The sequence below is a fragment of the Prosopis cineraria genome, unplaced genomic scaffold, assembly GCF_029017545.1.
Source record: "Prosopis cineraria cultivar Desert tree isolate PC_DT_omini unplaced genomic scaffold, ASM2901754v1 PC7, whole genome shotgun sequence".
Classification (NCBI taxonomy): domain Eukaryota; kingdom Viridiplantae; phylum Streptophyta; class Magnoliopsida; order Fabales; family Fabaceae; genus Prosopis; species Prosopis cineraria.
In genome coordinates, this window is record NW_026555338.1 from 25,874,238 (window position 1) to 25,898,805 (window position 24,568).

The window sequence follows — 24,568 nt, forward strand, 5'->3', positions numbered from 1 at the left end:
AGTTTATATGTATATAATAATATAAATATAAAATTACTACTTAACTTAAAAATAAAATTAAATATTTTAAGTTTATCATAACTTAACAAGCCACATAATACAACATAATATCAAATGATTAAAAAAATTGATCATTTTTTTAAAAAATTGATAAAAAATTTTGAACAGCCCAATTTTTGAAAATTGAGTCCGATTCCCAACTTAATCCTGATTCTCGTATGACCATTGGTCCAAAACAATCCAACCTGACTCGACCCCTAAAATTATTTTTTCATGCTAACCAAGCCAAAATTCAAACCAATCTAGTTTTTTAATCACCAAAACCAATGATTATATTTTTCCTTTATTTTTTTAGTAATTCTTTTTTTTTTTCACATTGATATGGGCTTTTTATGTTTGGACCATAACAAATTAGCGCTAATATTTTAGGCTTAATTTCTTGTTTCATTTTTATAATTTTTGGAAGTCTAGCTATTTTTCAAACAAATACATCTTCCATGAGATACATGGTATGTTAAGTACAAGGTTAATAACCTTACAGGCCAGAAATTGCTCATGCTTTGTTGAGTTAACTGTGTTTTTGATTTGTGTATGATATAATATTCATGCATTTATAAAAATAAAAATAAAAATAAACCTAGGATTCTGATCTACAACCATCATAACAAAATCTTCTCGCTCCAAGTATCTACTTAAATCATGTAAACTTTTATACATATTATTTTGAAGTGTGCACTCCCATTCTCCATTTCTCTCTGGAATCACCTGCAAAAGTTTGAAATTACACTGATCAACTAGGTGGTTACCGATTGTCCAGGCAATAAGTTTCCCCCTATGCATCCAAGATGCTTTTGGCAAAAAGCATAATATCACATTGAAGGAAAGAGATTGAATACATACACCTACCTACCAATATGTCAAGACTCAGATCAAAGCTATTTTCTTGCACTATGAATTTGCCTTTCAACTTCCGACTGTTACAACCTTGACATTTCAGGCTCAAATATCTTCTAAAAAATCTCCTCTAAAAGAAAAATAAAAGCGCAAGAGGGAAGAAGAAGAAGAATGAATATTGAAGCAGCACGGTGCATTGCTGAATCAGTTTCTCATTCAATCAAACTAATGATAACAGGAGAAAGAAAAAGATAACTATTTGCTCGTTCATTTGAGAGCATTATCAGTAGACTATATGAGGAATAGAAAGGAACTTAACTACAGAAAGTTATAAAAATAAAAAAAATAAAGCAGCAAAGATTTTGACATGTCAAAATCAAAAGCCAGGGGAAGGAGGATTCGGTCAAGAGAAGGAAGGAGGAAAAATTGTGTATGGACTAATAATAAATATATGAGCTTTCAACAGACATCGATCATGACAACCTTGTTCTGACAATGGGTAATGGATCTCATATCATGAAGAAAAAGTGAGCGAGGCTTATTCCCCTTCTTAAAATCCTTTACTCATCCCTATAATCTTACTTATCCATATTATCCTAAAACATATTTTGGAAAAATCATAATGATCAATTCATGTGCAGTCAAAGGCGAAATCATCAGAATGAATTTTATAATGTAAGAAAAGCATAGATCAGAGATATTTCAACAATTGAATTATGAATGAAAGGCTTCTGGAAGAATTTACTTTCTGATAAAGACCTAAACAGATCGATTACTTGTTAAAATAAAAACTTTATAATTTTAATGTTTATTTACCAGCATTCTTTTTATAAATTAAATTGCTTCCGGGATCTTTTACTGATATTCTCCCTATAAATAATGTCACCGTACATAGATGCTTACCAATATCTCCCTGCAGAAGAAAAATCCCCAGCAAGGTTTGATTTGAAATTATAATCTGCAATAGATACCTACACATCAAATATTTTGTTACATATCAACCTCAACCAGGACAAAATAGGCAAATGCTAGACAAATTAAACTTTCTGCTTGCTCAAAACAAACATTTAAATCAGAAGATAGTTACATACTTCTCAAACTTTTGGAGCAGTTCAAGAATATGCAACAAGGTGTAATGCTTCTAAAATTCATGCCACAAAAGTGCATATAGTGTTTTGTCACAATAGCAATTAGCAGAGAAATTTTTAAGCATACCAGATCCACAATATTGCCCATGCATTCTCCTTTAGCAGTGACGTCCTTAATGTTCTTCTTTAGCAAAGGCGTTGTAAATGAGAATCCTAGTTGATGCCAATATCAAAGCAGCAACATTCTGATAGCAAAAATTAACAGATAAAAATATATTAGCAATGAATCAAAGACTCTGACAGTATATAAAACCTCATTAGAAGATAATTGAATAATTTTATAGCCGCACCCCATGGTTCTACAATGACCCAAAACCCATTGAGCCTGCAATCAGAGGAAAGATAACAGGCCATATCTGTGTTGTCATCATCATAGTGGAGGAACTGCCATGAGAGTGTTAGTGCCTTTACAGGGAGTTGTTCAAGGTAGATGAGATCTCGTTTGGGGTTGTTTCCTTGTGCCCTCTTCTACTTCCTTCTACTCCCTTGATACGATGCCATCATTCTCCCTCTTCCTCTTTTGATGCCACCTCCTTTTCCTTGGAATGGAAAAACAGGAGAGATGACTCAAACAGACGAGGACGTCTATAGCAACCACCATTGGGTTGCAGATTTCCATACCATCAACTCAAGGGTAGATTTGATTAATAGAATGAATGAATAATGTCGATAGCTAGTAAAATACCCCAAATTTGAACCCTTAACAGCAAAGATTTCCTAGAGCATAGCAATTAACACACCACCGTCAACCAATAGAGAGGGAAGAGATAATGAAAGCTTCCAAAATTCCAAAATTTCAAGAAAAGACGAGAAGTGGAGTCATGAGGCTGAATCTACTGGTGAGGAATCATTTGCAGACTTTTCCTAGTCTTCATTACCTCCTCACTTTTAACACCAAGATAAGATCCAAATCAAGCAACAAGAGAAATCTGACAAGAAAATAAAATATGGTCTCAGCTTTCTTCTTGCAGCTGACGGAAGGCACAAAGTGGATCAACTGAAGTTATGCCGCCTTATAAAGTTGTAAATGCAGGCAGAATTTTTTTTTTTTTGGGAAAAATTTCCACAGAAACAACCAAATTCTAGGGACCGGATCAAAGGAACCTTCCAAACCTTAGTAATGCACACGTGGTAGCCAGCAACTTTTTTCATTCCTTTCCAAATGCCAAATCTCCAAAATCTACTCACTAGTACTATTATTGTAAAACTTTTAAGTTAATTCTATAAATTTATTATTTTATATTTTTAATTTATAAAATTATATTAATTCATTCATAAATTTAAACTAGAGAAAACTTAATTGAATTTACAAGTTAATTCTCTGAATTTATTATTTTTACATTACTAACTTATAAAATGATGCTCATCTGTGCATAAATTTGTTGAACAAGATAAGTATATACTATTTAAAACTTGATTTAAAGAAGCAATAAGATCTAGTTTGATTGAACATAAAACTCAAAAACACAAAAAATAATATTAACATAAAAGAAAAAAGAAAATACCAAAAATAATAGATGATGGCCAAAAGTATTTTGGATAAAGGACTTCAACAAAGAGTAAACTGTCATCATCTATTAAAAGTCTCCAAATACTTTTGGCCACTACAAATTTGTTTGAAAACTATCTTCTTAAGGAAAATTAAATGATTGTTAAGTTGCAAAATATTGATTTAATGGCAGTTAAGTCCATAACAAAAATTTCTAAAAAATAAATTGCAAATATTGATTCAAATTGTTACAAATTTTGAAATCTCAATTGCCAATCAAGTATTTGAATTTCAAATACAACTCTCAGTTTGTAATTGAGATTCTCATTTGCCACTATTTGAATTAATATTTACAAATCAATTTTCAAAATTTTTTTGCCAAGAACCTAACTATTATTCTCCCTCTTTTTATTGCCCAAACTCCCCTTTGTCAAGAAGAGTATATATTTCATCCCAACTCATCAAATGCATATTATTCCTAAAAGTGAGAATAACCCCCCAAAATAAATTAGAGCACTTCACGTCAATTTGATGACACAAATTCCTAGACAAGATAAAATAAGATGATAAACTAAAGTTGACACAACCACCAATTTGATCAGAATGGCCCTGCCTACTTGTGACCATAACCTGGCTCTCCAATTCAGAAGCTTACTATCTATTCTATTAACCATGTCCTTGAACAACAGCTTCTTATCCCCACCAAGATCCACATGGATACTTTCCAAAACAAGAACCAAACTTGAATTGCATCTTATGTGATAACTCCATCCTTCCCTGAGTGAATTGGGAGAGAAAACCATGGACAATTTAAGTTTAGGTTTAGGTTTAAGGGATAAAAAGACGCGAAAACATTTTCTCCAAAAACATTTAATATCCTTAAGTCAACAATGATGTAGGAATACCCATTAACCTTTTTTAATGAGGGCATCCTTCCTTGAATCGTTAAAGAAGCTGACATTCGTTAACTGATCCTCAATCTTTCCACAATCAACATCAGATGTTGCCAGGTGTCAAGGTATACTAATTAGACCATTGCAAATGTGGAGTTTTAGTTTGGTATTCTTTTCCATTATTTTCTATCCTCTGCAACTAATAAATCCACCACCAACCATAGCAGAATTAGGGACCGTAAAATACAATTGATGCCCTGGGATGCACATTGAACAAGTGTCACTCTAGCCCAAAAAGGAAAAATTGTGGCAAAGTATGTGTTTGTACATTTACTTAATAAATCAAAAGTTAATTCTTGTCTCAAGGTTGAACATTCCCCTAATTGCACAGTGAAAAATCCAAGGAGAAAGATTGGGATCAATCCAAATCCATTGCAATTAATTATCTTCGCATGTAATTGGTTCAGAACTTTGATCAAACACAAAGAAGACACGAGGCAGAAAGTCAAACAAACTTGAAGTAGCTTTGCATATCCTTGTGTCCTATCACTCTCATAAATTACTTTATCCTGAAACAGAATCGTCCTCACAACGTACTTGCGATAGCACCTAGAGAGTCAGATGGAGAGAGTGGCAAACATAGAGAGAGCAATCTGAATGGAATCGCAGTTAGAACACATAAGAATGTGCAATAGAAGAGGAATAACGAATGCGATGACAAGAACACATACCACAAGACAGCTGCTCAGCAATAGTTGGATTGATCCACGTGCACCTATCACGGGTACGATCTAAATCTCCCTAATTTGGGACCTTCATGAGCGAAGAAATCTAAAGGTTGCTTGGTTTTAGGGAGAAAAACTCTAGTTTCATCTTCCATAGCCTAAGAAATCTCGGGAAATTTGTACGGATCATTGGAAAGAAGACCAGGAGTAACCTCCACGTTTGCAATGGTCAAGTTAGTGTACCTTGACACAGGTGACACTTGGCGTCGACTGTGAAAGAATTGAGGATCAATTAACAAACTTCAAGCTTCTTTAATGGCGTTGACTCAAGAATACTAGACCGTCCAGGAAAAAAATTTTCTAAGTATTTTTACCCTTTAGCTCTTTGATTTATTAATTCTTTGAACCAATAAGAAACCAAAAGCCTAAAGGATACTATCAAGACTTAGTTTTTTAGTTGATGCTTCAACAAGCAGAACCATATCATTAGCATACGTAATATGAGAAATTGGCAAAGATCCTCTAAAACAAGCCCTTCCTAGCACCCTCCTTCGCCACATGCAAGAAAGATTATTAGCACCCAATATAAGGAGATAGGGAGACAACAGATCTCTTTGGCCAAGTCCTCTTTGTGGAATAATGATATCAAAGGGAGAGCCATTGATAATCACATAGTATGTGATAGAAGTGACACATCCTAGAATCATGTCAATTTAATCCAAAGAAAAATCCATTATCTCTAACACTATATGGAGAAATTCCCACTTAAGCTTATCATGAGCATCCAATTAATTGCATGCGAACCCTTTTTTGACTTTCTCATATTCTTCATCTTGTTCAAAAGCTCTACAACAATGAGAATACTGTCTAAAATAAACCTACCCTTCAAGAATGCATTATGAAATGGAGATATTAGATCATTAAGAACCCCCCTTGAGCCTATTAAATTGACTTTTGCAATGATCCTGTAGCACACATTACAAACACTTATTGGTCTACATTGAATGACTAAGGAGAAGCTCAATTTTTCACTAAAGTGATGAAAGTATTAACATACCTTGGTAGTTTATTAAGAACTAAGATACCTTGTTAGATTTATCATCTTTTAACAACCACCAAAACTTCGCGCAATATTGTACCTTGGTAGGTTTGGCTAAATGTGCAGTTTATTTTCATAAAGTTAACATTGTAGTATTCACTATTCAATGAGAGATCCTTCTTTTATTTGCTGAATATTCTCCATCATCTTCAATTCTTGCATACGTAGTTTATCATGTTGCATTTAATGCCTTCGAGACTTTGTGCAAAATAACCTTTAGTGAAAACTGCGAGTGACTATAGTAAATGACCAAACTCAAGGTTTTGTTAACTTCGAAAAAAACATTAATCTAGAAGCTATACTTTAAAACTTTGAGTCTTGAAGAACAAAAGCTTGGTGTGAGTAATAGATACAAGTAATTCCTTTTTTTTAAATCTTCTTTTGAGCCTGAAACAACCAAGGATTTTTCGAACTTTAACACAAACATATGCCGCCATGAAAGAACCAGTGACAATTCACAAGACATGACATTACACCTGCATCACCAATCATACCCAAGAAAGTTTAGAATAGCTAAACAATTTCCGAAACCATCGTCCATTTCAAGGCACCAAAAAACCAAGGGGTAGAGCTTATCCACATGCACCTAATGTCCAAGCTTTAAACTAGAACCTATTGGCATTTTTCCTAATTTCATTTATAAGCACAAAAAGCACTGGAAAGAACATCCTCTTCAAATTCAAGATTACAGCCCCCATCATCCTTTGCAAAAAAGTCCTTATGTAGGAGAAATAAATGGCCAAGAGAATTCACTGACCACTTTTCTCGATCACTTATTATAAACAATGGATGGACAATATTGTCCTTGCAAGTAGTTATGAACACAACTCCAAAGGAATTGCCCATCCGAAGAAACTACCCTCTGGAGCTTATAAGCCCCACTTTTCATATTATAAACTTCACTTCCCTTATAAGGCTCCCAAAGGTGGTTCAAACAATGTTTCTATTTCTTTTTAGAAGAAAATCGCAAGTCGAATAGAGTTGGGTAGGGCCAGAAGACCTTGGGAGATTTGAATGTGGAAGTTCTTAAATTGAACATAGAAACACAGCCTCTATCACTAAAGTAGATGCAATTCCGTTCACATCCATGATAGTCATGAGCTGAAAGGGAGAAATTACAATCTTTACTCAAAACAAACACACGCTCATCCAAGTTCTTCACATCCATCCATCTACCCCATTCCTCGTCAAGCTTATATACTTTCAAACCAAGTACCTCATAGGACGTGCCCCTGGTGTTGTTGGGATCTCCTTCAAAATAAATATCAACAACATAAAGACTTCCACAGGATTCTACCAAATGCTTCTTGTTGTTATCAACCAAAGCATAAAGCGGAGGAGAAAACTGCACTAACTTCAAGGATGAACAGTCTATCCACGAAATGGTTCCCCATCTATCCACAACATAGAGCTGACCCCTATGAACAATTATGTCATCATAATAGAAGTTTCTATCATCCACGAGGGTCCATTTATAATCACCAATTCTTGAGAATGCTAGTTTTCCATCTCGATGTACAGTAAAGAACATGCAATCCTTTATCTTGGTCCAAGCAACATTAGGGAACGCTACTACTTTCCAACTCTCACGAGGATGAAACCCCTCACAAGAACCATTTAATGAGATAGAACATGTTTTCATAAGTTCAACCAACCGAAGGTTCAACAGATTCAATTCCTTAGGGAAAGAGTTATAAGGGTAGCTCATACGAGAGCTAGAGAGTCTATCATTTGTGAAAGGGTTTAAGAGACGGAGACGACGGTATTTGGATTCTTCAACCTTGATCAACCACGCTTTGGAGAAACAAGAACATGGAATTGTAATAGCAAGATCAGAAAGTTCAAGACGATAAATTGTGGTGCAGGTAAGTAGGCGTTTGCCAAAACGAGTGGTTATTTTTTGAGGGAACCTAGGAGAAACTATAGCAGAGGGAGAAACAGAGGAACGCCATGACTTGCAAATAGAGCGAAAGTGAAGAAGGTCGATTTTACTGTTGAGGCGTTCGAATATCATCCGACATAGTTCTGGGTGAAGATCAGACCAACCCACACTCTCATCCGACTTTGAACGATGTTTCCTTTTCTTTGTGGGGAAAAAACACAAGTCAAACAGAGTTGGGCAAGGCCAGAAAACCTCAGGAGAGTTGGAGGTGGAAGTCCTTAAGTTGAACATAGAAACACGACCTTTATGGCAGAAGTAGACGCAATTCCCTTCACATCCATGATAGTCTTGAGCTGAAATGGAGAAATTACAGTCTTTACTCAAAAAAAACACATGCTCATCCAAGCTTTTCACATCCGACCATCTACCCCATTCCTCTTCAAGCTTATATACTTTCAAACCCAGTACATTATTGGGGATGACACTGGGGTTGGTGGGACCTCCTTCAAAAAACATATCGACATAGAGACTTCCAAAGGATTCCACCAAATGCTTCTTCTTGTTATCAACAAAAGGACAAAATGGAGGAGAAAATTGCGTCAACTTCAAGGATGAACAATCAATCCAGTAAATGATTCCCCATCTATCCACAACATAGAGCCGATCCTTATGAACAATTATGTCATCATACCAGAAGTTCTTATCATCCACAAGGGTCCATTCATCATCACCGATTTTTGAAAACCCTAGTTTCCCATCCCTATCTACACAAAAGAACATGCAATTCTCAATGGTCCAAGCAAAATTGGGGAACGCTACTACTTTTCCACTCTCACAAGGATGAAACCTCTGGCCAGGACCATTTAATGAGATAGAATATGTTTTCACAAGTTCAACGAACCGAAAGTTCAATAGATTCAACAGCTTAGCGAAAGAGTCAGAAGGGTACGTCGTATCGGAGCTCGAGAGTCGTTCGTTTGTAAAAGGGTTTAAGAGACAGAGACGACGGTATTTGGATCCTTCAACCTTGATCAACCACGCTGTGGATAAAGAAGAACTTGGAAGGGTTGTAGCGAGATCGGAAAGTTCGAGACGATAAATTGTGGTGCGGGTGAGTAGGCGTTCGCCAAAACGGGTGATGATTCTTCGAGGAACTGTACGAGTGGGATAAATAGAGGAACGCCATGACTTGCAGATAGAGCGAAGTCGAAGAACGTCGATCTCACTGTTGAGGCGTTTGCGTACCATCCGGCATAGTTTTGGCGGAAGATCGGACCAACCCGCACTCTCATCCATCGAAATTTCTGCAGGCGAATCGGATTCTCACACTCTTCGGGTGTCGCCAAGAACCAAATGATTTCCAGTCTCATGTTGCGTCTCGAGTAAGGGAGTGGCAGTGTTTGCATTCCACGGCTGCACAAGGCGACATTAAAATAATAATAATAATAATAATAATCATGAACAACTTTTCAAAAAATCATGATATAAAAATCCGTGTCGACTCATTTGTCAGCAAATCACTAAATTCACTAGTTTAATAAAGTGTTCTTTATTAAAACATTTTAATCATTAACTAATAACCAATAGCCAATTTGGCTCAAGGTACCTTAAAAAAAAGTGATAGGAAAAATTCACATAATAAAATCCAAAACCTACAATTATTTATTCACATTGATAACAAAAATAAAGTAATATATTTTACAAAAATTAAACGATAAATTTTGTGGCTATCAACTATCAGACTGCTTTCGTAGACATATGTATTCAATGTTCCATGCGTGTGTCCATAATAAGCACACCCAACCACGTCTGCTTAGCATAAAAGTAAAGGAAAACGTTGTTGGCCCCAAAAAAAATAATAATAATAAAAGAAAATTTTTGGATCAACACCAATTTAAATTTATATAAATTTAAATAAAACAAATATCGAAAGGCCCATTTGAAACGGTTTTCTTTTATTGTTTGAATAACTGGTATTCTATATACATGATTTGATAACAGAAAATTAAAAAAAAAACTTATTAAAATAATTGTACTAAAAAATTATATATAAAAACTAGGAAATAGAAAAATTTGTTTGATAAATCGCTCTTGAACATGTTGTAATAAAGAAAACAAAAAAAAACTTGTTTAATTAACTTGTTTTACATGATTAATATTATATTTATTTAACAATAAATTACTCCTGGTGTGTTTAAAATAGCCTGGAGATTAATTCAAAATCCAGAGGCACTATGGGCTCAAGTGCTTAAAAGTGTATATTTTCCTAAAGATGAATTTGTTGATGCAAAGAAAGGTTACAAGGCTTCATGGGGTTGGTAGATCATTATTGATGGTAGGGATTGTCTATTGAAGCACCTTCTTTGGGATATTGGTGATGGCACTTCTATTCGAATTTGGAGTGACAAGTACGTGCTGAATGTTGCATTTCCTAAAAACCTGAAGATAATGATTCCTTTATTGTGAAATATGGCAGAGTAAGTGATTTAATTGTTGATGGTGTATGGAATGTTTCTCCTATCCAAGATTTGGTTCCACCTCATACACTGAACGCTATCATCAAAATTCCATTGCCAAGTAACAGAATGAATGACAAACTCATTTGGACTATGTCTACAAATGGAGTTTACCTGGTAAAATTAGGCTACAGACTGGAAAAAGCTGCATTGCAGGATTCTTTAATTAGACCTGGCCCTTCTTGGTCACAGTCTACTGGTATTTGGAAACATATCTGAAAGATCCACTACGTACCTTGTGTCTAACATTTTTTGTGGTGTATCTTATCTAAAGCTATGGCAACTTAAGTTATGCTCTTTTTAACAAAAGGAGATCCAGCACCCAGGTATGCCCTATCTGTGAATCTGAAATTGAGACATTGGAACATCTTTTCTTTCTTTGTGCCTGGGTTTGGCCTGTCTGGTTTCGGAGTAATTTTGGCTTTCGATTTAATATTTCTAATATTACAAGTTTTGAAGCCTGGTGGGAGTTTGTTGTAGATATTAAAAAAGGATTTTTTGACTTTGACATTGCTCTCATTTGCTGGATTTTGTGGCACATTTGGAAAAGAAGAGATGACAAAGTTTTTTAGTTTATAGATACCAATCCAAGTACTGTTATAGAGCTTGCTATGGTATCACAAAGTGCTGGGCCACCTGTGTTGAACTTGCTCCCGAACTCGATTTCCACACTATCCAGCTTGTGAATATTTCATGGAAAATGCCTGCTGAAAGTTTTCTCAAAGTTAATATTAATGGAGCCTTCAAGGAAAAATCTGCACGTATGTAGGGACCATACAAGTGCTTTTTATGGGGCTTTGCTGATAAAAGTAAATCTATCTCTTTTATGACTGAAGCATTAGCTTTGAAACGAGCTCTTATGTTAGTCATGGATCTTGATCATGATAAAGTTATGTTTGAATCTGATTGCAAACTTTTGGTAAACTACATTGATCTTTGCCCACCTAATCTATATGATTGGAGATGTAGAAGTATCATACAAGATAGCATTGTTGCTCTGGCATCTAAACTCGGATTTTTTTCTTCAATTTACTCCTAGGAGGGGTAACTTTGCAATTGACCTTATTGAAGTAAAGTTTTTAAGGAAAGTGAGCCCTTTAGGGCGGGTGTTCACACCATCACTTTCTTTATCTTTCATTCTGATAAGATTCTCTTAACGATTTATTCGCAAAAACACGACAAAAGATAAATTAAATCTGATTTTGTTATTTAGTTTTTGATTTAAGGTTTTGTTATTTAATTTACATATTATCTAGGAGATTTTCTTAGATTTAGATTTTTATTCATTTATTGAGATTTTATTTAGATTTAGATTTTTATTTAGTCTTTTATTATCTAGTTATCTAGATTTAGATTTTTATTCTTTCATTATCTAGTTATCTAGATTTCATTTGTATTTATCTTTATAAATATGCTTAGCAACTCAGAAGCTAGCATATCATCATCAATAAAATAATTCTTAAATTCTTTTAAAGATTTTTCGAAGCGTAGTTATTAAAAAAAATATAGAATAAAATTCTTATTCTATATTATCTTAATAGAATTATTCTTCCTGTTTCCTTTTATCTTAAGCGTTCCAACACATTCTAGCTGTTGATGTTTGTGATGCTACTACATCTTCAATGTCTTCTTCTCTAAATGGTAGATTAGGCGTTGACTGATTTCTTCTGTTGTTGCTTTTTGTTTGGGATGTTGCTACTGTTTTTGTACTTTATTTCTTGGACTTTGTTTTGTTGATTTTCTTTGAATAATATTGCAGAATTTATGACCCAAAAAAATTACTCCTGGTTTGTTTTGAGAACAAGCTTTGAATACAATTTTATAGATTATTATTTATCTATATTGATTCTAATAAACCTAGACTCCTTTTATATCTTCAAAGCTACATTTGGATGATAAAAATTTGGATTTAAATTTCAACCAAATCTTCTATTTAGATATATAAATTTTTTTATTTGGATTTGATCCAAATTCATGATTTATAATAACTTTTTTGTAATTTTAAATTTTTTCTAGATCATGGTTTTTTGAAATTCTATCTACTCCACCAACTCTCTTGTTTTCTTTACATTATCACTATTAGTGCCTCAGTTATTCTCACTACTTCACTCATCTCTTGTTTCTGTTTTTAATTGATTAAAAAATAGAAGTAAGTTAGTCACTTCTAATATTTTATTTCTACTTCCAATCTTAGCTCATTTATTTTTTCCCTTTAAAATTTTTTACAATATTTGAATAAAGAATTTTTAGTACATTGATTTTAAATATAAAATTTAAAATCTAAAATTTAAATTTAAATCCATCAATTCGAACACAATCCAAATGTATTTTTAAAAAATTGACGAAGATATACAAGATAGAAGCCAATTGTAAGGTCACTCAAACTCTAATCCTAGATTCCAAGCAAGTCCTAAATTTCTGTCAAATATGAGAATCACACTAGTTATTTAAAAATAATAAAAATTTTAATTAAAAATAATTGAAATTATTTCATTAAAAAATAATTTTTTTTAATTGTTTACAAGTAGTAGGACCTCAATTAAAGTCTCGCCTGTGTCTTCTTCTCTTATGTTGGAGGCTCGCCCTTGGATTTATAGCCCATTATTGTTGTTGCTCGTTTCTTTCTTTGGTCTTTAATCTTATTTGTCAGGCCCATATTTTTTTGTTGGGCTTTTTTATGTACTAACTTTTGTTGAATATAATTGTCTACGTAACAAAAAAAACAGACATATTATGTTAATAAAATACATTTCTTTAGATGAATATAAAAGGAAAAATCACAATCAAAGACTCCTAGAAATAATTAATAGCATTATAGAATCAAATGATTCTGATATTACTTTACGGAATTAAAATACCTACCTTTATTGTGAAAAGATAAAAATATCATTCATGTATATATTATATAATCTTTTAATAGCAACTCTTCATTTGAAAAAGAAAAGTCTCATTTACATTTTAACAATAATAAATTTTTTTATTAACAACTCTAAGAAATTAACTTAGTGATGGAGAGGAATAAGTGTTATAATTTGGTTAATAAGTTTCCACTCAAGAAAAAAAAAACAAATCTCGTTTCTATTCTAACAACAACGAATTCAATTATTAACAACTCTAAAAAATTAACTTAGTGGTGGAGATAAATAAGTGTTATGATTCTGTGAATAAGTTTCCATTCGAAAAAAATAAGTTTTATTTTCATTCTAACAACAATCAATTTCATTATTAATAACTCTAAAAAATTAATTTGGTGATGGAAAGGAACAAGTATTATGATTTAGTAAATAAGTTCCCATAAAAAAAAAAGCTAGTCTCATTTTTATTCTAATAATAATCAATTCCTTCATTATCAACTATAAAATACTAATTTGATAGAGGAATTGTTATAATCTATTGAACAAGTCTCCATTTAAGGAAAAACAAGTTTCATTCCCACTTTAACAACAAACCATTTCCTCGACACAACAAAAATACATTAGGGACACTTTTATCTTATCACAACAAATTTTAATTACACTTAGATTCTTTAATCATGCAAAGTAATATCACAATCTTTTGATCCTTTAGTGTAATTAATTGTCTTGGGGAATGCTTGATTGTAATTTTCCCATAATAAAACAACTTGGCATTTTATTATCATGTATCTTTTTTATTTCCAAAACTTCACTTTTCTTTTTGGTTGTCCATTAATGAAACATGACAAGAATCTCTCTTTCTGTCATGGTCTCATGCCAAATAAGGTGAGGAATAACAGGGTTTATATCATTTTACAAAACAGCCATTTAATATGATCATTGGCCATTCCCCTATTCTGTTTATAAGTTATTTTTAAGATATTTTATTAAAATTAAAAATATAAAAATTTAATAAGTTTTAAATTTTATCAATATTAAATATAGATACTTTAATAATACATTTTCTCTCACTAACATTTAATGAAGGTAAAAAATAATTGTTATAAAAAATTAAGGACTAAAGTACAAATCTACTCTTAAAAAATCAAAATTTTCATTTAAGCACATATGGTATCCTTAAGTATTTTTTAGTGCAATTTCATCCTAACATTTTTGAAAATAGTATAATGTTGTCCTAAACTAACAAATCCAAACATTTGACCGTTTAGTTTACTTATTTTGCTTAGATGTGTTCTAATATGGCATATTTTAAAAATTAAAAATTTTAAAAAAAAAAAGAGGAAAAGGAAAAACACATGCACCTTGGCAAATGCTTTATCTCCCTTATACTTTGTCGGACGCCGATCAAGAATTGAAAACCCAGATCAAGAACACGAGGCTTTCTAAAACCTCTAAGAGAGGACAAAAACGCAAGGAACTAAAACCCAAATCAAGAATTGAAGTTCTCTTCATATGAGCCAAGTAGAGATTCAGCAAAATTTGTGCCAAAAAGACTATTAACACACATCCAGCCATGTCAAAACCCAAGTAATGAAGCCAGGGAGATGAAGCTTCAATGAACATTGGGTTAATTTAAAAAGACCAAACCCATAAACATATCAAAGCAAAAACTAGAATGAATCAAACCAAAAAGCATAGAAAATCATTACAAGACTAATCTAAAATAAAAAACCCCAAAGACAAATTAGAAAACCATAATCTCATATCTACAATACAATACAAGTTATGGGTCTCAATAAAAAATCAAGGCTTCAAATTCAACAAACCTGGATCGTGCTTAAGCTCTTCCTTTTCCTCCAAGCCCATACTACTCTACAAGTAAAAACCAAGGCTTCAAATTCCATTCCCTTCCTAAACTCAAGGTTGTACTCGAGCCCTTCTATCATGCAAGCATGTCGACGAACTCAAGGGCATGAGATTTGGGTTTTTTGGTTAAACCTTTTCTAGATTTTGTAAAAGAAGACTACTGAAGAATAGGGCAAAAGAAGGAATGAAGAAGATGAACTGGTAATGATGATGTGAACAACTTCCTTGGCGTAAGTGGAAGCAAGCCAATCGCATCCTAGATCTGAGCCTTGATGTTCTTATGGTCCATCAACAAAGTTTGAGTTAGAAATTGGACGTCAATTGTGGCCTTAGAGTATGAAATTCATGAATGGATTTGATGGCGAGACAAGTGAGATCAACGAACAAAAGTGAATGAATGGATTTGATCGATTCCTTCCCCTCTATCTTCACAAATGATGTGCTAGCTCATACCGGTAGTGATCTGATAATGATGATGATGATGGTGAGGTGGAGGAGGATGAGGAGGAAGAAGGGGAGGGTTCATAATGGGTTTGAAATTTTGATTGTGACTAGAACATGGGTTTAGAGGAGAGGAGTAAAGGGGGCGGTTGACAGAGGAGAGGAGGAAAGAGAATTGCATGTGAAAGTTGATGTGGCAAGCCATCAAGGCTGTTAATGGTCAAAAATTTTAATTTAACAATTAACTGGTCAAATCCTAACAGTAAGGTGAGATTGCACCAAGTTAAAAAACATTGGGGATGACATTACGCCAAAAAATACTCAAAGATACCAGGTGCGCCAAAGTAAAAACTTTAAGAGTAGATTTATACTTTAACTCAAAAATTAATAATGTAATTTATAAATAACACAAGAAAATTATTCTCTCTTCACCTTATAAATAATAAGACCATAGGGGTATTAAATATTGATGATAATAATGATTGTTGCACTTTATTAATATAAGCTAGATCTATAATCATAATTCATACATATAAATGATTACACTGAGCTGAATTTTAAAAAAAATCTAAAAGTATGATATAAAGGTCCTTAAAAAAAAAACCCTCTTGTAACTACCCATGCTGCATCCTTATCATGTGATGCTTACTTTTTTTTAATAAAAATAATAATTTGATTTAAAATAATTGTAAATAACATGATTTATTACAAAATTTATTTTTATATTGACGATTAACATATTGGTATTGATATTTTAAAACGATAATAATGGGGACACATTAGAACAAAAATGATGGTCCGTGCACTAAAACTGAAAAAATGGTCAAATATTATTTAAACTCTACATTTTTTTTAATTACAATTTCAACCACGCGTTTCTAACTTTTCTAACTAAATACGTGATTCTCTGGAGAAAAAAAAAACCATAATTAGATGTGAGATTTTACCAAGCAAGTGGTTGGTATAATATTTTGACAAACTGGGATGTTAAGTTGTCAATTATTTCAATTATATTACGTGGTATATTTTACTGTAATTTCACCAATTACTTAATAAAATATCCAACGAACCAATCTATGAGCACAGGCCACTTTTAATATAAAAACTGCAACAAACGCGTTTTTTCGGTGGTTAAAATTTCAAGTACGTGTCTACGTTTAATGAGTTATAAAGCTGTACAGGTATAATTATATATTTGCCATGATGAAAATTATTTTCCTTTAAAAATTTATAGCTACAAGAGAGGGCCTCGCATTTTGAAATTTCATATTAACTTTGAGCTATTTTGTTTGAAATGAATCAGGAATTTGTTTGCTTTATAAACACTACAATCAATTCCTGGTTTATATAAGCAGTGCAATTTGCTAAAATATTTATACTTATATTAAATTGATTTGTATTAATATTCACTATATAACTTTTTTGTATCTTCAAAATTCGTGCCAGCTCTCCTTAAAAAAAGAATCGAATAATCTGCCAAGTGAATGTAGTATAAATGAAAGTGGTGGGTCTCTTAAATATCATTACAAACTTTGATTCTTAAAAATATGTAGAGAGTATTGTTTGGAAGATGACAACCATTTAAATGACTTTTAAATTTTTAAATTTTAGCCTCATGGTTATCAATTGTAGGGATACTTTGAGGAAAAAATTGAATAATCTACTTTTTAAAAAAATTAATTAAATTGCTAAAAATACTTCTTTTTAATTCAAGTTTCAAATATATATATATATATATATATATATATATCACTCAGGAGGTAGGGGGGACATTTCATCAACTTTTTGTTTTCTTGTGATTTTTCTTTTCGTCGCAAAGATTCTGATGAGGGTCATCTGTTCGAGCATTCAAAGCTTTTAGCATTTTTAATTAATATATTCCTTTTCCATGGATGCAGACAACTTAATTGGTTAAGTTTTTTGTTTTCTTTACTTACATTAAGTTTTAAAAAATAATAATAAAATTCTTTTAAATTATATAAATAATAAATTAATCCCTTAAAATATTATAATATTAATAAAATTTTTAAGAACTTCTCTATCATTAAGAAGTTAATATAAATGATTAAATTGTGTTTAATTTAAATATCAATTATTATTTATAAGTTTTGTTTTAAGATTTACAATTTTTTTTAAATCACAATAATTCAACAGTAATTTGTAAATTTGTGTTTAAAATTTTGATATTTCTTAAATGTCGTAAATACCAATTGTCACTCAAAAGTTTTGTTATAAAATTTATAACTTTTATTTTTAAAATCGTAAGAATTTAATAACAATTCGTAATTTTAAATTTAAAATCCTAATATTCTTCAAGTGTTGTAAATACTAACTATCATTCATAAATTTTGACTCATAACTTTTCTTCTTAAAATTATATAATGCAGCAACATTCACATTTGCAATTCTAAACTAAAAACAATTTGATCATTTATATTAATTTTTTAATGACGGAAAAGTCTTTAGAGACTTCCAGGAGAATTATGATATTTTACGTGATCAAATGTCATTTATATAATTTAAAATTTTTTTATTATTTTCTCTTAAGTTTTTGTTGTATATACCTATTTTTTTAAGCTTGTCTTATTTACATTAAATAAATAAATAAGAGATCATTGAGGAGGGAAAATCATCCTAATGCTTTTTCCCCCTTACATCTCACTCTATGCTAGATTTTTTTTTTTTTTTCTTGGCCAACATTCTACGCTAGATTGGAGGCTTGAGCACTGTCAACTTAAATAAAGATAACTTTTCAAAGTATATTGTTTATAACACAATTAGAATTAGAATTTTTGATAAGATGATCGAATAATCGTAATTAGAATTAGAATTATTATATTATAGTACTTATAAAATAATCCCTAACATATTTTTATACTTAAAAATTTACAGTTTTTTCAGCCAAAAAATTATAGGTCCCTTAATTATTATTATATTATTTTTGTGAGGAGATAATAGCTTATAAATAGTGGCAAGACAGGATAGATATAACTAACTTTAGGTTTCAAAATTATTTGTTGGTAGTATTTTCTAAAAATATTTATTTTATATAATTTATTATCTCAAGAAGGTTCACACTTGAGGATTACTTGGTTTATTTTATTAGTAATAATTTTAACGCTACCATATATAAGAGAACATTATCATATAGTTGTTATTTAGATTATAAAATAAACCATTAACAAAAAACCAGCGTAATTGATACCAAAGATAGAATAAAATAAGTTGTTATTTAGATTATAATTTACCTAGAATAATAATTTTTGGGTACAGTGCAATAATTTTAATTTAATATTTATTTTTTATTTTTAACTTTTAAATGTTAAGACATCCCGTGATGCACGAGGTATAAATATAGACGGGCAAAATAAAACTCAACTGTCGGCTTTTATTTATTTTATGTAATTTATTATCTCAAGAAGTTTCACACTCAGGATTATTTGCTTTATTTTATTAATAATAATTTTAACATTTCCATGTATAAGATGACATTATCGTGTAGTTGTTATTTAGATTATAAAATAAACCATTAACAAAATCCCAGCATAATTGAGATTTGAGACTGAAGATAGAATAAAATGAGTTGTTATTTAGATTATGTGCCTGTTTGGTTCGTTTCTATTTTACATTTAAAAAGTAAAATTTCAACTGTAAAATGTTAAAAATTATTTAAATAAAATATTTTATAAAAAAGCACATTTAAACAATGGTTAAAGGTGGATTTAAAAAATATAACTATTTAAAATTTTTAAAAAATAAATTTAAAAAATAAAAAATTATTTGATCATATCACTCCAAGTTTAATCTTTTTTTTTTATTTAAAAAATATTCAATTTATTAAAAATATAATTATTATTTAAATAATAATAATAATTAGGTATTAAATTTTTAGTATTATAAATTAAATAATTAATTATGTTAATTTTTAACATCAATGTATAATAAAAATTATAAATTTTTATCATATTTTTTAAAATTAAAAATTTTAAAAGTATAAATAATTAGAAATTAAGTTTTGAATATTATAAATCAAATTTTATATTATTTAAAATCTTTATCATGTTTTGTAAATATTTTAAATATATTATATTTATATAATAAAATTATAAATCATCATAAATTAATATTTTTTTGATAATCGTACGTTTAAAAGTTTATTTTATTATCATAATCTAAATAATTTTAGTATATTTAATTAACTTTTTAAGAAAATGCACTTAAATATAAATTTTATTACAATAATTAATTTTTACTAAACTGATTTTTATTAAATAAATTTTTAATAAATTAAAAATCAAAACACTGTAATTTACTTACAATAAAAAATTGTAATACAGTATATTAATTTTTTAAAAAAATTAATATTTTTATTTTAATTTTTGACTTTTAACCTCTAAGTATTAAGGCATGTCGTGATGCACGAGGCATAAATCAAGACGGGTTAAAAGAACAAACAAACGTCAAAAACTCAACTGTCAGCCTTTATTTTGGCAGCCTGATTGACTGACACTGACTCCGACACATCTTTTCTTTTTTGCCCTTTTTTTTTTTTCTTTTTTTTGCCATGCTTTCTTTTTTTTTTTTGATCAACATCATTTGATAAAAAAATTATGTACTTTATCTTATATATTTAAAATATTTATTTTTAATTAAATCAAACATATATATTTATTATAAATTATTTAATTTATAATAAATTTTTATTATTAATATATTACAATTTATATATCTTAATTTAATCAGATGAAAATATATTAAATATGTAAAGGTAGGTGTAGAAGTGTATTTTTTTTTAGCCGAATATTTTCGCCCACCAGCCACAAATTGGTCAAAGAAAAAATGACACATTCACCGGTGGTTTCCGTCGAACAAGAATTATTTCTCCAGATACTATATGCATGGCCCGCGCGACATTAAAGTTGAGGGGGCGTTAAATGGAAAGAAAATTCCAAGAAAGTTTTATATCCCCTTATTAAAAAATATAAAATATTTTAATTAAATTTATTTTAAATAAAATAATTACTTACTTTTTAATTAAATTTATATTTTTATATTTATCTCTATTAAATATTTTATAATAAATATAAAATCATTATTAATAGAGACTCTTTTAAAAAAAATTAATGATTATACCTTAAAAGATTAAAAATATATTATATTTTTTAATATTCAACTCTTCAAAAAATGTCTTATATTTTTTAATAGAGAGAGTATACTTTAATATTTTATACCTTTTAGTTCAAATACTTTGCATTGTTTAATCTAATTTTAAAGATTTTGAATTCAAATTTTTTAATTATTTTTAAATTATTAATTTTAAAAATGTTTCATCTTATAACCCAGGGTCCTGACACCATTACTAAAAATATGCATGTAAACATGAATATATATATATATATATATATATTAGATAATGACAAACAGTTCTATAGAATAATTACTCAGAACAAATTTTAAAAATAAAAATGAAAAAAATTATTTGGATCGTTAGTCTAAAAAGTATATTTAAAGTGGTGAAATGAAAGTGAAAGAATGATCACTTATTTTATTAATATAAATATCTATCTATTTATATAGTAAAATGCGTTTGATCTACAGTGCATCTACAGCAATTAGATGCATTTTTCTCCCTTGGTTTGGCTGGGGCAGGTCTTGTAGTGGGCCCACAATAGGTCTTCGGCTTGGGTGTTGTAATCAGATGGATTCTTTTTCAACCCATGCAGAAAAGTGAAGCCTTTCAAATCCCTCTATTCGTGCACATCTACGAGCAAACTAAAGAAGCTGAATGGGAAAGTTTTCATTTGCTTTTTTATTTTGATTTTTAAACATACACTCCTCTTGCGCCATCTCGTGTCCCCACCTTAGGTGTTGGCTTTTTCATATTAGGTGGTTGGTGTACAAAATAACAATTTTTAAAGTAATAAGCATAAAAAAAAATAGTTGGTGTTTATATTTTTAATATGGACTGGCATTTTCAATATGCACAAGGATAAAGAAATAAAAAATTTATTACAACCAACGTTGTCCTACCTGTCTCGACCAATGAGTAATAAGTAATTGTATGAAAAATAAAATATGATTTTGTTTTAAAATGACAAATTATAAAATAAAACATGTTTAAATTTTAATTTTATTATGGATGACAAAGCCTAGGACCACAAACTTTTTTTATATTTATTATATGCATGGATAACATATTATAAAATAATTTGTGTGAGAATAAAACAAGCTATTATTCATATTTTTTATATACACTTGGTAGAATATATATTATTAATACAAAAAAGAAGCCTATGGTTTGGAAATCCATGGAAAACATTCTTGCAGTTATGTGCTTCAAAGATAGTTATATAACGTTAACAAACTTAATTTCCATTGTATATTTTCTAAACTTTTCTCGATTATTGTTTTTATATACATATGATCAATAAATAATACCATAATATCAATTATACTATTTGGTTAATTTAAAGTCATTATTTCCTATATACATAATTTTTACCCATTTTTATTTTTTACTATAATTTTTTATTATTCATAGATATCTTTTTATTAAAAGTAATCTAATTCTAAATAAGATTAGATATTAAATATGGACACCTCTATTAATGAGGAATTTAAACTCTAATTTGCTATGTTATGAAAGATTAATCCTTTTCATTATACTTAGCTTCTATTGGTGAGAGTAAATGTGATTTATTGATAATGTTATTACATAAATTACAATACGGTTCATTATAATATATGTTTTATTTTTTTATGGTGAAACATGGGCCAATGAATTTTAAAAAGCTAATTTTATCTCTATTTGCATGAGGTGAGAAGTTTTAAAAAATGTTTATATATTTTTGAAAAATTAATTTGGAAGTCCTCATACTTTTTTTAAAAATTTTAAGTTAGGTCCTTATAGCTTGTTTATTTCAATTGAGCTCTTATAGTTTGATCCATAAGATTTGTGTTAATCCTTGAATTGTCCCTTAAAAAATAAAATCAACTTTTCATATTTTATTAGATAATTATATAACTTTATAATTAATTTCATCATTTTTTAATTCAAAATTAATATAATTAGGTTATGTATTCTACATAATTTTTATGCATACATAATTTTAATAGAAATGCAAAATTTTACTAAATAAAAATTTCTATAAACTTCAAAAAATCATACATCAATAATTTCAACACTCATTTCCCTCCCATCCAAAATATAAATATTTTTTTTAGCAAATCTTAGTTTAAAATAGAAGCAATCTAGTACATGCAATTTTTTTTTTTCATTTTACCCCTTATATTTATTAACTTAAATATTTATATAAATATATCACCTACTCATTCTAGAATGTATTGGTAATTGAGATTGGGGATAAAACAGTAAAACAATACTACCACCATTAAAAAATATAAAAAATTTTAACTGAATCTCACTTCTAATAAAATAATTATCTATTTTTAAACTAACCATATTTTTTTATATTTATCTCTATTAAATACCCTATAACAAATATAAAGTTATTCATCAATAGGGACACTTTAAAAAAAATTAATGATTACACTTTAAAATATTAAAAATGCCTTATATTTTTAAACGGAGGGAGTATATATTTTATGGGAATGAAGTCTTTATTGATATGCAATTTTTTTTTTTCAAAAATTACTTATATTTAAGGCTAGAGGAAGTATCAAAATATTAAAAGTTCAATTCAAATAAAAAAAATACCAAAATCTAATTCAAAATTGAAAAACTATAAGAACTTGTATATTAATTTTCATATATTTTTTAATATGTATAAAGATAACACATTACAAAGTTGTTTTTTTAATTTTAATTTGCATTGGGCAACATTTTCTAAATAAAATAAATCATTCCTTATGCTTTTAATATTCACGCGTATAGCAAATTTCAAAATAGAATAAATTATTGTTTGATTTTAATCAATATAATATAAGTAATTTTTTTTTCAAAATTACTCATATTTAAAACAGGAGGAAGTATCAAAATTTAAAAAGTTCAATTCAAATAAAGAAACTACCAAAATATAATTGAAAATTCGAAAAAACTATAAGAGCTTGTATATTAATTTTCATATATTTTTTATGATAAATTATTTATATTTTTTAATATTCATAAAGATAACACATTGTAAAATTGATTTTTTAAAATTTTAATTGCATTGGGCAACATTTTCTAAATAAAATAAATTATTACTTATATTTTTAATATGCACGTGTATAAAAAATTTAAAATAGAGTAAATTATTGTTTAATTTTAATCTATATAACATAATAAATTATGAATTTTCTAAATATTTTTTAATTTGAACATTTATATTTATTTTTATCTTTTAAATATTAAGAGATCTCGTGAGATTGGGAAAAAGACCCAAGTAATAATAAAAATATTACGTTTCCTATATTTTTCTAGTTCTTTTATAACTCTATAAGAGTTAAGTATTTTATAATTCTATAACCCCCAAGGCTTAATCTATGCTTCGTATAAGGTCCACTGAATCCAAAAGACCATTCAAACTTCTTAATTAACCCCAATTACTTAATTAACTAATTAAACACTTAATTAATTTTAATTAATCCTTAAATAAAATTTTGGAATGTTACATGAGGTACTACTTGAAGCTGAGCATAGATTAAGTGTCAGAACATCATACGAGAGCAAAGGGTACGTATTCAAATTTCTAACTTCGATCGCGAGCGGACATGTTTATAACGTGCACGACCATGCATGGACGAAGCTTCATAATATCA

At 29.5% G+C, this 24,568-nt stretch overlaps 2 protein-coding genes across 10 annotated transcripts; both read right to left on the bottom strand.

Annotated features, from left to right (window-relative positions):
• Positions 1-548: 548 nt before the first annotated feature.
• Positions 549-3,264, bottom strand: LOC129316074 (uncharacterized). Of its 9 annotated transcripts, XR_008594668.1 has the most exons (6): positions 2,728-3,247; positions 2,333-2,581; positions 2,110-2,227; positions 1,798-1,852; positions 907-1,024; positions 549-765 (listed from the first exon to the last, which is right to left on the bottom strand). XR_008594668.1 is itself a non-coding variant. In XM_054960325.1 (5 exons), exons 2-5 carry the CDS (start codon positions 2,128-2,130, stop codon positions 604-606), a joined length of 315 nt encoding a protein of 104 aa, XP_054816300.1. In that variant the 5' UTR covers positions 2,131-2,227; positions 2,333-3,262; the 3' UTR covers positions 549-603. The 9 variants fall into 9 exon arrangements, 1 of the variants encoding a protein (XP_054816300.1); XR_008594667.1 differs by having other exon boundaries at positions 1,798-1,865; positions 2,333-3,259; XR_008594669.1 differs by having other exon boundaries at positions 907-974; positions 2,333-3,258.
• Positions 3,265-6,452: 3,188 nt separating this feature from the next.
• LOC129314929 (uncharacterized) lies at positions 6,453-15,936 on the bottom strand. The gene is made up of 3 exons (XM_054958409.1): positions 15,328-15,936; positions 11,230-11,350; positions 6,453-9,543 (listed from the first exon to the last, which is right to left on the bottom strand). The coding sequence occupies exon 3, from the start codon at positions 9,424-9,426 to the stop codon at positions 7,192-7,194; it is 2,235 nt and encodes a 744-aa protein (XP_054814384.1). The 5' UTR covers positions 9,427-9,543; positions 11,230-11,350; positions 15,328-15,936; the 3' UTR covers positions 6,453-7,191.
• Positions 15,937-24,568: the final 8,632 nt, after the last annotated feature.

Bases quoted from the DNA above. Each gene is read 5' to 3' on its own strand.
- LOC129316074 (XM_054960325.1), bottom strand. From the start codon at position 2,130: ATGGGCAATATTGTGGATCTG. The intron at 975-1,797 runs GTAAGCATCTAT...AGGTTGTAACAG, and splicing joins TCTTCTGCAGGGAGATATTG to TCGGAAGTTGAAAGGCAAAT. The intron at 766-910 runs GTAGGTAGGTGT...AAACTTTTGCAG, and splicing joins ATCTGAGTCTTGACATATTG to GTGATTCCAGAGAGAAATGG.
- LOC129314929 (XM_054958409.1), bottom strand. From the start codon at position 9,426: ATGGATGAGAGTGCGGGTTGGTCCGATCTTCCGCCAAAACTATGCCGG.